We start from the raw sequence: 14240 nt of genomic DNA on the forward strand, positions 1-14240 counted from the left end.
AAACTTTCTTGGCAACTACCAGTTCTCCCTTTGAGTTTTAGGCATATATGGGATTCTTAAACATATATATGGAAAACTAGTTGGTTCTCATTGATAATGTTAGCTGATGGAGATATGTATTCAAGCAGAGATTCAGTACCTCACATGTGATACAGCCAGTGTTGCAGAGGAAATATGAAAGGGTGAACTGATAAGTATACTGCTGAAAAAATAAAGGGTATAACAATAAGCGCTGTCCTGTCATATTCTTGAACTTGGAGCATTAATCACAAACCTTTTTTTCTGTGACAAAATATCTTTAACTACACTCTTGAGCATGACTCACTCTACATTTCTAGGTCTAACATTCATGCTCAGAAAAAAGTTTAGTGAATGGGCCATTGGATAGATGACACCTCATTGTTTGATGCTTCTATAGCTTTTGAGGGGAGATTCCTTGTATTCTCTGATTTCCAGTTGACATCACATCAACTTGTGGTGAGTTAGTTATCTGTTGATCTAACAGTGCAATGGGAGAGAGATGTGTTGTCCTTTTCCAGCACATTTGCCCTGCAGGGAAGACTGGAGATTGGTCTCTAATTGACCATGGTCCGTCAGAGTATATTCGGCTTCTATATCAGGGGTGTAACGGAGGCCCCCCGCAGACTTCGTTTCAGGGGCGGCCCAACACCATTAACCTCACGGGGGTTCCCTGGGATGGCAAACTGCAAACAAATAAAACACTCAGAAGCATCAAGGCACTTAGGGAATGGGTAAGGGGGGACCCCTCACCTTGCCTTGCAGGGGGGACCTCTGAGGTTTTGTTATGCCACTGCTTTATAGGAGTAGTAGGATTGTGGTCTGCTTCTTCTTCTGTGGGACTTTATCATTACAAACAGAAGTGTTCCCTTCTTTTGAAACAGTGGTAGAAAAGACATGACAGAAATCAAGAGAAGCAGAGGATGTTTTTAGGGTCTTTGAATGTTTTGCTTTTTCTGTATCTGAAACAGTGGCGAGTCCAGGAGGTTTGGTGAACTGCTTGCGGCATGAGGCTTAATCTCCGGGAAGCAAGCTGGGGGGCAAAGGCAAAATTGCAGTAGAAGGATTCGAGTTTGTTTTATTAAAAGAGACATCCGTGTACTGCAGAATGACTCATGGGACCTGAAGAGATGAACTACAAGGGCTTGATCAGCAGTCAACAATCCATGTGGAAGACCGCGGGGGAGCTTTTGGCACAGAAAAGATACTGTACTCGGTCATACCGAATAAAAGCAGGCTAGTTGCCAAGTGCACTGACTTGGGTAACTACGGAATGTTACTTGTGAAGCAATGCGTCAGATGAGCCCTACAACCAATGCCACAAATGTTATTTTTTGACTGGACTTCCCATACAGTACCTTTGGATTTCCTCGAACACTGCAGTTCAACGTTGCGTTGTAGCCCGCAATAGCAGCAGTGTGAATCAAAGGCTGAGTGAACACCGGTGGTTCAGTGAAATCAAAGTCTTTGTAATCCGGGCATTTGTAGGCTTTACCTAGAAAGAGAAAAAAAGACTCTTTATGTGTCATTCAGGAACAGCATTAAAACCATCTTAATCGCAATGTCCGGTTAATTGTTAAATGTTTCTTAAAACCTTCGCAAGACAACCCCTTAAAGAATCGCACACTTCACTCAGCCTATACCTGCTGTGTATAAGAAGCTCTTTTTTCCAGTTCTGACATGTATGTCACTGCATTTAAATGGAAAACTCTAATACTGAACGGGCTTGTACTAATCAAATAACAAAAAACTCTGTGGACTATTCGCAAAGTTAACTTACACTTGTGAGTAATTTGCCTGTGTATGTTTACTATTATGCTTTGTAGTGACTTTACTGCTTAGGACTATTCACAACATCCGAGTGTAAAGTTACTACAAAGTCTAGACTCTAGACTTTCACGTCCTCAACCCCTGAAATACAGGAGGAGTCACATTTACAAGTGTAAAGAAAGAAGCAGCAGTTAGTCCAGCACCGCGCATGGCAATCACTGATACTGTACTCCTCAATGCTCGTTCCTGCCCTTCCAATTGCCTTTTTGCGTTAGCGCCTGCTGGCTCCCTCTGCCTCTCCCTTTCCCGCACTTGTCTTGCCCTTCATTTGTCCTGCCTGCTATCCCCTATGGTATCTACCTCCCATCATACCTGTCTTTGTCTCTCTACTGCTGCTGTGTGCACCTTAATCCCCCATCTTCTCCTTCCTGTTGTTACTCAATGACACCCCATCGTCTTTCCTCTTTCATGTGTATCTTCCTCTTTCTCTGCCTCCCAGCCCTCTTGTTTCCCCACCCACCACTCATTCCTTTCCTGATGTGTCCTACTTTTCCTCTGCCTGCCCTTTACTCCTGGTAGCTTATCGATAGTGTCATCTGATGGTTTCTTTTACTTTGGAAATGAAAGGTTCTCTATATTGAAGTCTCCCATGCTTTAAAATAAAGTCTTGTTTTGGTTTCTTGTGTCAAATGAAGGTTGAGTTGTAAGTCACTCTTCTATATAGTCCTACTTTTCTGTCTTTCTTGGAAATTAAATAATTCATGTTTTTTTGCCATCCTCACTTTATATGAAATCAGTAAAGAAACAGAATTGTATTGAAGGCAAGGGAGCCATCAATATAAACTGGATTTCGTTTCATAAATGGGTCCTGCATGTGTTAGTACATTAAACCAGAACAGTGGTTTTGCCAATGCTTGCTATTCTTGACGAGGACTGGATTTTTTTTTTTTTTGCAGAGTTTTATATAGCGCGAACTAGACCCGAACCGAATCAGGTATCAGAGCGCTTTTACACATTTTCCAGTTACGTTACATGAGGACACACTTTCATTTTTAGGCACGGGGAGATTAAGTGATTTGCCCAGAATCACAGGAGGTTTTGGCGTCGTTACCGAGACTCGAACCCAGTTCCTCCAAGTCCGAGGTCGAGCGCCCTAGCCGTTAAATGTAGAGTAATTGTTTCTGTCATGAAATGTACTCTGAACCTGAACTGGTGGTGCTATGAAAGGCTATTCTTGTTGGTTAATCCTGTAGCTACGCAGAGAATGCTTTCTCAATTAAGATATGTGGGTGTTGGTATGATAGCTGGTAATTCCATCTGAGTGCAGGGTAGATTCTTTCATCAGTTGAAGGAATGGTAGTGTGTTGAGGTTGTATGTGAAAGGTTCTTGGTTTAGGGAGACTTTGAGGATGTTGATGAGAAAGTGTGAAGGCATCACCATGAGCAGAGTTCACTATGGATGATGGTTTATTGTTATCTTCAATAGCAGTGGCCTTGAAGAGGTTGAGGATGTTGATTCACTGTATAAGAGGAAATTAAAGGATGGTGGTGGCACAAAAAGGGATTGGAGGCAGAGTGGAGTGGAGTTCTATGTTGTTCATCTTCTTGGTGAAAAAGTGATTGATGGTGTTGTAGTCTGAAGCAGTGATTGACAACTTTGAAGAGAGCTTCTATTAGACACTATATTGATTGCAGTGATGAGGCTTCTTTGTGCAGAGCTCAACTACATTCGTGTTTCATTCTGCTGTAACTCTTGAGATTACAGCCATTGAATCCTGTTCTTTTACAGAACCCTCAAATCTCATTTTGCTCTGTGATGTTTTTTATCAATACGTATGGTGGTCAGAGAGAAGTAACTCAAGCAAGTGATGCATATGTGTGCTAGAGTGGAGCTTGTAAGTAGGTGGCGGGGCACATACTTCTGGGCTTTCCAATTGAGATGGCAAACTACTTTGAGACCATATCATGGCAGGGATGGGCCACCTCCTTCATATTAAGCCAGAAGGCTGAACGACTATGAGTAGAAGAAGCATTTTATTAGATCACCTGTAGTTAATTTCCCCTTTCCGGCTACAGCATATTCAGTGCCACAGCGCTCTTCTGTATGTTAGAAAAAGGTTGCAGAGGCAGAAGGAAGCAGGGTCTATAGATTCTGGAAGGATGGTTGGAATCACCACTGTCAGGATGGGGGCTAAAGAAGTTGTAGCATTCATTAAGGACCTGATGTATACATTGGTAATTTTATCTCGGTCTGTCAGGGTGTTAGCGGACATTAGGTCTATCACCCTTATGTTCAGAGGACAGCCATATTTGGAGAGCACCCATCATCCAGCGATGATCTCTGTACGTTCATAGAAGCTGCCTTCATAGTGACTCCTCTAAAGGCTTAGAAGGATTGGTGCACAGCCACCATATTTTAGGTGCCGCACACCAAACCTTTTTGTTTGAACTTTATTTTTATTTTTCTGTTTATGACCATTAGAGTTTAACTGGCTGTGATGGACAGAAAAAAAGGACATCAGATCATGTGCTCGAATAAGACAAATAGTATAATGACCTTACTCCGATAGCCCAAACTCTGTTAGAACATTGGAGTGAGTTTTTTTGACCACAGAGCCACAAGGACACCATTGTCAGAAAACTGACTGCCGAAGTCATAGAGAGGACGGATGAGTGTCACATTTGGGATGCAGTACACTTTCTGCCAAACTTCAAATGAAGCACACAGTGACATGCATAGCACAGATTTTTGAATTCTGTGTTGGAGTCTAAATAGTGCATTGATATTTCACTGAAGCTGTAAATACTTTGAATAAAGTGATTGAAAGGCGATTCTGATACTAGCTTGTTTTATTTTATAGCGAGTAGTAGCATGTAGACAAAGAGGGATATCCTTTCTGCAATAGTGTAGGGAAACAACTTAATACAAAAAGAAACCATGAGGTGTATGTTGGTTGGCTTGTAGGACAGCGTAACCCAGGTTACATGAAGGCCCTACTTATAGTTCTTCACAAATGGTGAATCTTCATGCCTCCTAAATACATGCGTGTAGTTGCTAAACAATAACCAACCTTCCTTCTCAATCAGAGCACTGGTTTCTGTCTTTGTTGCAGTCTCACTCAGGCCGCACATGTTTTCAGAGAAAACTCGGAAATAGTATTCATTTCCTATGACAAGTTCAGAAATAGTCGCACACGTCCGGGAGTAGTGCTCCATGACCGTAAACCATTCCTAGAAAAAACAAATAAGTTAGTTACTATTTTGAATTGCAATCTATGTTTGAGAGAATCCATACTCCAACAGGCCAGTAGATTAGCCTTTTATTCTCAATTTATACTGTGATGTTGCCATGTGCTGAAAGGACTTATTCTATTATTTTTGTCGCAACATTTTGCACAAAGGGAACCGCAGAGATTGTAAGACAAGATTCATAGACCCCATTTGCCTTAACCAACTCATTAAATGATTGTCATGTCTCCAGCAAGTGAAGCGCAAATGAAAGAGATGTTTGCATTCTTTCTGTACTCATTAGACTACTCTAAGAACTGAATCTTACTTTCCTATTTGAGTCCTATCTCAGGAGATCTTGCTTCTGACCGTATAACTACATTCCTTCAAATGCTGAGAAGATCTTTAATTATTAGATGGATCTAAGGTGGGCTCTTGGGGTCTACATTGCCCAAGCTATATCGTTTTGTACTTGTAAGGAGTTGTTAAATAATTATTGTGCCTTTAATCCTGGAAAGGAGGCTTTTTGGAAGGACATCCTTTACGAAGGGCTTCTCGCTATAAAAGCTTAGAAAGCAGCAAGGGGTTATCAACGGGAATCTTATTATTGGGCTCTGCAAGCACTTGTGCAACATGGGTGCTTTAGACACCAATGCAAGCAAAGAAAATGGGCACTCTTTCTTACTGTCTGGTAGCAAACAAATGTCAATAATTCGAGTGCAGTGGGTCCTGCACACCCTGGGCCCCAGACCCACTCTACCTGCTGCAATATTGACAGATTTGTTCCTGTCTGGAAGCCAATCATAATAGCACACCATTCAAGCCTTTGGCAGCAAATTGTTTTCACTGTATAGCAAGATACCATTTAACCAACTATTGCATTTTTTTTAGCTGTCTATTTGTGTCTTAGGAAATAATGAATCAACCATGCATAAACACCGATTCCCCTAATTGCTAGTGGAAGGAGGGAGCAAGCCAGGAATAGCAGCTGTCACCCCTGGTTAGCCCTATTGACATTCATGCAATCAATATGCACCACACACTCAAGAAATGACCTGGGAGGGAGAGGGGGAGGAATAAAAGAGAACTTACAGATTAAGTTTTGCTATTGCACTAAATGTTAGCATGCTTCTAAACCCTTGTGTTTCTCGGTTAGTCTAACCCTAGCTTTTGCTTGCTTGCCCCAGACTCAGTGACCAGGTACTGCGCAGAATTACCTACACACAGATGTTATGTGACACTTCTTCTGTATTCCTGTGTTTTGTGTCCTGCTATACATCTTTTATGCCAACCTTGGCGCAGCACTAGTAGTTCATCTGCAAGGTCTGTTAAGTACCATTCCTCCTCTTCCTCTATGATATCCCAAAATAACATAAGTGGTTGAAGCCTCCTTCATGCGCCCTTTATCTTTGCCACAGACCCTTCCATCTTTCCCGTAGCTACACAACACCCACGAGAACATGAACTTGGCAGATGCACATAGGCATAAATGCAGTAGGGGACCTGCATTCAAATATCTTTCATTAGCAGAAGTACACATTTTGAAATCAATACAGATTAATTCACGAAACAACAGATTACTCTTAGATACGAAGGATATTGTATATCAGAGAGGTTCAACTTGATCTCACCTCAGGGAACAATTTTTTGTATCATTGATTTTAGTTTACAGGACTCTTAGGACTGTAAATGTTGTTATAAATCTGTCTCTACTGTTATCGTATTGACACATCGCATCAAATATTGACAAACACCACAAGGCTTTCTACATTTAATCTGATTGTGTGACGTACCATTGTCTTCTTGTCTGCTTTCTGAACAGTGTATCCTGTAATGTTGGCATTTCCATTGTCTGTGGGAGGTTTCCATTCTAAGGCAGCATTTTCACCCCACACCTCTTCAATCGTTACTGATTGAGGTGGCCCTGGACGGTCTGTAAGCCAAAAACAAAATCTGATTGTGGGTTTAGTCATTGCTATAGTTAGATACATGACTTTGTAACTGGGCTTCCCAATTTTGATTGGCTACTTTAGTGGGCAAGATATTAAAATGGATGGTAATGTGGTAGCTTGAGAGACCCATGTAATACTCCGTTTACAGCATACAACAATCTACCCAGGTTAAAAGCTTTTGTTGCCTCATCAGAGTGTCTCCAAATGTTCTATAAATAACAATAAAGAATGAAAATTCATATCAGCATGTATAATGGAGAGGAGTTGCCGGAAAATAATGTCATGTATGTAGCTGGTGGTTTCATTCAGTATTGTACTGTTGCTATGGATCGGTATGTAACGTTTACAACAAAACTTTTACAACGCACTACCATTACAATGCAGGCATTACCACGCATACCATTACAACGCATTGCGCTGGGGGGCGCTCTAGGATAGGGAATACGTTTAATTTTCTATCCAACACCTTCCCTAGTGTCCACGGGGACTGGAGTTGGAATAGAAAATTATACTTACCACTATCCAGCACCTCTAAGAGCTATGCGTTGTAATGGTATGCGTGGTAAAAAACGCGTTGTAAAGGTATGCGTGGTAAAAGTATGCGTTGTAACGTCATACATCCCTATGGATCACCCATAATTCTTGAACTACTGTATGGATTATGGAGCATGTGCTCTGATTGTTAGCCCTGCCACGCCGGCCATCATGCCTAGTGTTGCAATTTAGGAGCTGTAAACTGATAATCCTCTCAAGCCGGTGGTTACTGGGGTATTTGCAAGAAGCTGCCTATCCTATCTGCCTATATACATTGTACTCATCTTGACTGGTCTACCAGTCAAGTTTAGATCACAAAAAGCAGCTTGAAAGTCCTCAGAGGCTCACAGATGATTTGTCTAGTATCTTTTTCTTTTTAAGTCTGACTACGCACCGCAGCTGTCTGCATGACCTACTGCTACCAAGTCATTAAAAACACACAAACTGGGCTTTGGCTTTATCCGGGGGAGTATTTCTTAGTTGTTTGGTGCATCAGTGCTCCTTCCTGGGAGAGCTTCCATTAGAATGCAGGAGAGACTATTTTACATCTGAAAGATACATCAGTCACCACACAGTTACTCCTTTTACTTCTTTGCCACCCATATATGCTCTGCAGAAAACTATCCTTTTTTGCTTCCTTTGTCCCAGCATTGGCAAAGCCAGTACGGATGGCTTTAATGTGATAAACCACATTTGTGCATGCAAAAATATTGAAACAGCCTTTCTGAATGCTTTCGTTTAGATGTGTTGGCACATTAAAGCAAGACCTATTGGCTTTGCCATTTGTTATTATTACGTGACATGCATACATGATTGCTCCAAGGTCAAAGAGATCCCTGGCTAATGAGCACAAAGATGTTAATACTAAATATCGCAGCCTATGAGTTAGCATAAATGCTTGCAACACTCGAAGTCCTAAGAAAGGACACATGTAGGGGTGGTCGAGATGAAAATGAGTTCTACCTGATGTAAAAATGTGCCCTAGGCAAAATATAATTCCATATATATTTATCAGTAATTTATTTGATAGCAATAGTGCAATGCATGCAAATAAAACCTATTGTTACGAAATAATTACACGTTGATTCCGTATAAATAAAAATCGTCAATGCTTTATAGATTATTCACTTGTTTTAATTCCTATAGCGTTTTGCTGTAGTTGAAATGACTAGGGCAGATGCGACCACTGAAAGTCAAAATTCATCAGCCGCCTTGACTCTACAATCCTACAGGGAATAATAATAATATTGATAATATTAATCTTGCATTTCTTTAAAAATGTCGCAATGTCTATCTTGTATTCAATCACTCTTAATTCTATCCAGCAGCCACATTAGCGCCTGGCTCTTGAACTGCAGTGGACTGGAAAACATATGTCTGCCCACCAATACGTACAAAACACTTCACAGTCTATAGATCTACACATTTCACACCCCCGGCCATTGTCCCTCTGTATTTGAATCTTGGAGAAACACAAAGAACTGTTTTGGTAGAATACTGTGTGGATGACTCGCTTAAAAAACATTTACATTGTAAAATAATAGCGCTTGGCAGTATTTTGTTGTTTATTATCAATCGTTATTACTATATTAATGAGTGTTTTCGGGCTCGTGTGACCGTCCAGGATAGACTCGAGCATTCTGCGAAAAGAAAAAGCATCAGCGCGGTCCGACATACCAACTATTTGAATGAAGATTGAAGCCTTGTCTTGCAGGTTTTCCACTTTCACTTTCAAGTCGTATTTTCCAGAATGGCCCCTCTCCGCCTTACGAATAAATAGAATTGTGTCACATTCACTGTTCCGGATGTTGATCTGAGTTTTATCTATGTGCGCGCCATTCTTTTTCCAGGATACTTTTGGTCTTGGTTTCCCCTGAAAAGTAAATTGTACAATAAATGATGCTATTTTTTAAGGAGATATGGTAATAGCGAATATAACTCGCCTCTCAGGGTTGACCACCTATAATGTTTGCCATGGACATTGTCATTGCTGCCAAGGTTTTGTATTGCTCATGTGTGGCATTTTCATAATTTCAGTGCAATTATGAGTGACATTCAACGATTATGAGTGACACTTTCGCGCAAGCAAAATCAAGAACTGAAGATGAGGGAAATATATAAATATCAGAAATTACACCCATTAAAGCAACGAGAAACTCTAAGAAGTTCTTAAAACTGCTGCAAAACACCAGAAATGGAAGGGTGCTAACCTAGTGCCTTTACAAAGGGATGCTGCATGGAGGCAGTGCAGTGCATTGCTGCAACCAGGCTCCAGAGTCGGTGTTTGAGGAAAGCAGGAGGTGTGCAAAGGCTCCCTACATGGGGTTGCTACCTGGAAACTGTGTGTCACTGCAGCCAGGCCTCAGTTTCTGGGGATTTGAGAGAAGTAGAGGGGTGTGAGAGAGCTTCACACACATAGCTGCCAAGTTTGCAGATTGTGTGCCATTACCATTGTTTCAGTGCACTTGTGAGTGGCACTCAGCTGCCAAATGTGTGACATTGTCCTGCAGTAAAACGAAGCAATGAAGTGCATGGAAATAATTAAATATTACAAATTACACCCTTTCGTCACTGGGAAACCTTCTAAAATATCTTTCAACTGCTTCGAAACCCTGAACTGGAAGGTTAAAATAGTGATACAAAACTATTTGTGTACCAAGAAGATATAAAGGTAGAGTAAACATCATAAATGTCCTACACCCCAATGTCATTACACTTTATTGCATTCTCATAAATAATACGGTTAAGTACGTGCTGCAGAGATCAAATAAACAGAGGGTTGATATGTTGATGTTCCAGCCAGTACAAGAATAAGCAAAAGGAGAGCTGGTACATATTTCTACCGTTTATCTGTATACTTCACAAATCTAAATAGAAAGCAATTAGTTTAAATGTGTTCTATCCATGACTAATACAAACAAACATAGAAATTGCACTTTACGAATGACTAAAATGTAAAATACGATTTTGTCTCCAGACCAGTTAATATGTCATGAACAAGATCCAGGCCTTTGCAGACTCTTGAAATAACAAGGAATGGCCTGTAATTTTCTCTTGGAAAGGTGCGAACTCTAAGCAGCATGCCTGACTCACCCGAGTGCTGCCAGGTCTGGAGTTACAGCGGTGTCCGAGCACACGGCGAACCACAGGCAGGCAGCTCTTTTCAAGAGTTTCAAGCCGCGGTAGTTTTCAGTCATTCAAAGACCCCGCTTAAAGTTGTATCCCAGCGCTGCGTGGGCCCGCCTTAAGCAGCATGGATGCCTTCCTGGGGCTAGGCAGGATAACAAACAGCAGGGGGTGCCAGTCACGCACATCAACCACTGCACTGCCTCCCGATTCATTAAGTGCAGGCCTACTACTGCGGGGTGATTTCTTAACTTAATAAGAACTCGTGTATGTTGTTCAGGGCAGCCCTGCCAATCTGTTACAGCCACGTCACGTGAAGCTGCCCGCGTTGTGGTGAGAGTGAGAGACTTGCTTTCGATTGAATGTAGCCAACCAAGATCACATCCCTCTGCAGTGCCTCAGCGGTAAATCAGGAGACTACTAAGGGCAGACCCCGCCCGGCGGGTGTTACTGCCTCGGTATTGCACAGCTACTATCTTGACCCGGTGACGTAAGGCTTGGGCTGTAGTCTGAGTGACCCAGCCACGCCAGCACCACGGGCGGGAATTTCAGTGCAGCAGCCAGCGCCCAGTTCAGCAAGGCTGCGGGGAACAGCAGAGCCGGCACAGGTCACAGGCGCGCACGCTAGAACTTCAGTGCTGGTAGAGCAGAGACTCAGAGTGCGGTGTTGCGGAACACCACACTGAAATGCGTTGGCGTCACGCCTGATGCGTGATACTTGGCAGGCCTGTACCTCATTAATATTAATGAGGTAGATCGTAATTTGCGATCCCCTAGGAACAGCAAACATTACGGGTGTGCTGGCCTGCTGAAGTCAGCAGACCACTATGTCCATGATAGCTTTTAAATAAAGCAATCTTTTTTTTTGCAAAGGAGCCCGTTTTCCTAAAAGGAAAACGAGATGCTTTACAAAAAGTAAAAAGACCACCCCGCTACTTTCAACGTTCTTGTTTTCATTTGTTTAACTGTCATCATGTTGATTTATGTTGGCGTCCACTGCCCATTGTATGCTCCCGTTTCCACCATTGCGATTATGCACTTTCATGATGTTCACTGGTATACTCTCTGGCACACAAGCATTCACTACTGCTCGCACTCCTTTTCCATTCCACACCACTTCATGTTATATGTTTTACCGCGTTCTTTATCATGATTATCATTACATGAAAGCGGCACTTTCACAACAGTCACAGCGTTACCGTGCTTTTCCCGCGCCTCCAGCATGAGCTTTGACTCATGCGAGCGGCACATTCACAAGAGTCACCTATCATCACACGTGTCGCACAGTGTTTTCTCTCTTTCCTCCTTGCAGCCACACCTAGGGTGATGACCTCCTCGCTTCCCTTGTGTAGTCAACGACTAGTTTACCCTACTGTACCCGTTCCTTCCACTCACCCCGTTTTGTATCCTCCCCAGCCCTGATGAGTCACAGGACCTCTCCTAGTGACGAAATACGTGTCGGCTGGTTTTTGTTCTGATCAACACAGTCGTTGCTGCTATATATAAAGAAACTTTTTGAACTTCTACTGGTGTCGACCACTGCTTTTACGTAACGCTTTGAAACTGATGTCAACATTATAATACCCTCATCACGTGTGCCCAGGACTGTGCTTACACATTAACTCTAGTCTACCTACATTGGCTACTAATCATCTCTAGTATTCAATTTAAGTTGGTGTGTAACAGTAACAGAGCAGAAAGGAATATGGAATCAATATATCTTCAAATTAACTTTAAGGAATACAACACCACCAGCTTACTAGGTTCCTGCATTTTTAAACTATGCACATGCCTAGAGTCAACTATTCAACACCTGGTAGCCACAGAAGAGGCATACTCAAAGTCCTCCATCACTTCAACACTGCTTCTCCCAATTCAGAACACCCGTTGCCCTGTGCTGCTAGTGTTCTCAAAACTATTTTAACTCAGAAAGCCAACATGTTCATTGACTTAAAAATGTCTTGCACTGCATTGGGTTAAAAAAGCTGGGTTAGGTTAGGTTCCAAATTCCCTCCCGCCACGGTTGCCTACTCCTGATGTCTGTTTGTCCACAGGGAAGCACTACCATTCTCCCTCAATGGGGTAGTGACCCATGAAATAGGGTGTTACTAGAGTTCTGTCAAGTGGACCTCAAGTACACCTTTTTATAAATGTACGGTTTTTAAATTTTCTACTTCGGTATACCAGTAATCACACTTTACCAGCCATGGCCTCTGCAGGTAAGGGCGGTGAGGTCATGAGAGGGAACATTTATTTTTTATTTCATTTTCCCTAGTGGTCGTCTCTCGAAATCCCCCCTCACCTGTACCCACCACCCAACTGGTCTTACCTGCAGCGTCCGCGGCTGCTCTTTACACCACTAGAACAGAGAAGTGGTTGGTATCCTAGGGCCTGATCAAGACCATTTATATAATTTTGGCATCACTTATGGCTGAAGCATGTTGACCAACACATGTGGGTATTAATTCCTAAAATTGTCAGTTTTTATTCTTATTATTGGTACCATCATTAAAGTCAGAGTAGGCTTACCATTAGATAGTTTTATATAAACAATATTGAGAGGATCCCAGTACTTTAATCACAAAAACATTCCTTCAAGGAAAAAAGCTGTCTGTACTGTGGAGCTAATTCAGGGAAGGTGATAGCCTTTACTGCAGACGGGAACCCTGTTGATGATGCATGCCCCCATCGGTGGATAAGAGTTTACCATCCGAAGAAGTGATATTCTATGAATATGTCCAATTCCCATGATCATTTACAGATCTAGGTTCACTATACCTTTTTGTCTTCATATGATAAGAAGGGAGGATACACAGTATGAACCTTATATTCCTCTCACTCTTCTTAATGTTGTTAGGTTGAATTATATTTGCAGTTCATCCTATTTTACAACAAACTAACATTTGTTTCTACATGGCCAATTATCCAATTAGCCTTGAAGTATTTTAGGCGAAGCTAGGCTATGGAAGAATTGTAAATTTATGTTCATGAAATTAGATATCTCTCTATCTTTCGTAACTCAGAAAGGCGCTGTACACTGACACTGCCAAATAATGAAAACCATCACCACCATTATTTACCGCAAAAGGGATGACGAGATTCACAACTTCTCCAACTTTTCGGATATAGGTTTGTTTCAAATGGCGAGGTAGACGGATCTTCGGGGGTTCTAAAAGAGAGAGCACTCATGTTAGACAAAAGCCAATTTACATTGTCTTGAATGGCACAATAGCAACATTTACAATGTCTTGAAATGGGTCTGATTCACAAATCAATCATAAAAAATGTAGCACATCTGCACATCAAATGTTTCCTCCCTTTGCACAGATCTCTAACGTTTATGGGGTATCCCAAAATGCCTATCGCTACAGCAAAATATACCAAAATTGTAAATGTATATGCTGGAAGGGTGATTCACAAGACTAGAATAAGAATTACCAACTTGCATTTTTTTCTTGGCCTGGATACGGAGAAATGTCTATTTTTACACATCTAAAAAATAAGTATCTTGCACAAGTGTAATTGAAAATGCCACACTATTCTATACAGACATAATTAAGTTTACGATTTTATTTTAAAACTCAAGTTGAAGTTTTTTCTGGCTACTGCTTA

The 14240-nt window shown here is 41.7% G+C and overlaps 1 protein-coding gene across 17 annotated transcripts in view; it reads right to left on the minus strand.

The window, feature by feature from the left end:
• MYBPC1 (myosin binding protein C1) overlaps positions 1-14240 on the minus strand; it is a 323873-nt gene that overhangs the window by 24739 nt on the left and 284894 nt on the right. For all 17 annotated transcript variants that reach the window (XM_078675170.1, XM_078675161.1, XM_078675152.1 and 14 more), the window contains 5 exons: positions 13709-13797; positions 9180-9375; positions 6810-6949; positions 4860-5019; positions 1377-1513 (listed from right to left, as the gene is read on the minus strand). In XM_078675170.1, coding sequence (XP_078531296.1) covers positions 1377-1513; positions 4860-5019; positions 6810-6949; positions 9180-9375; positions 13709-13797 — 722 coding nt within the window. The remainder of the gene's footprint in view (positions 1-1376; positions 1514-4859; positions 5020-6809; positions 6950-9179; positions 9376-13708; positions 13798-14240) is intronic.

Source organism: Lissotriton helveticus, chromosome 1_1 (assembly GCF_964261635.1).
Source record: "Lissotriton helveticus chromosome 1_1, aLisHel1.1, whole genome shotgun sequence".
In the NCBI taxonomy this organism is placed as follows: domain Eukaryota; kingdom Metazoa; phylum Chordata; class Amphibia; order Caudata; family Salamandridae; genus Lissotriton; species Lissotriton helveticus.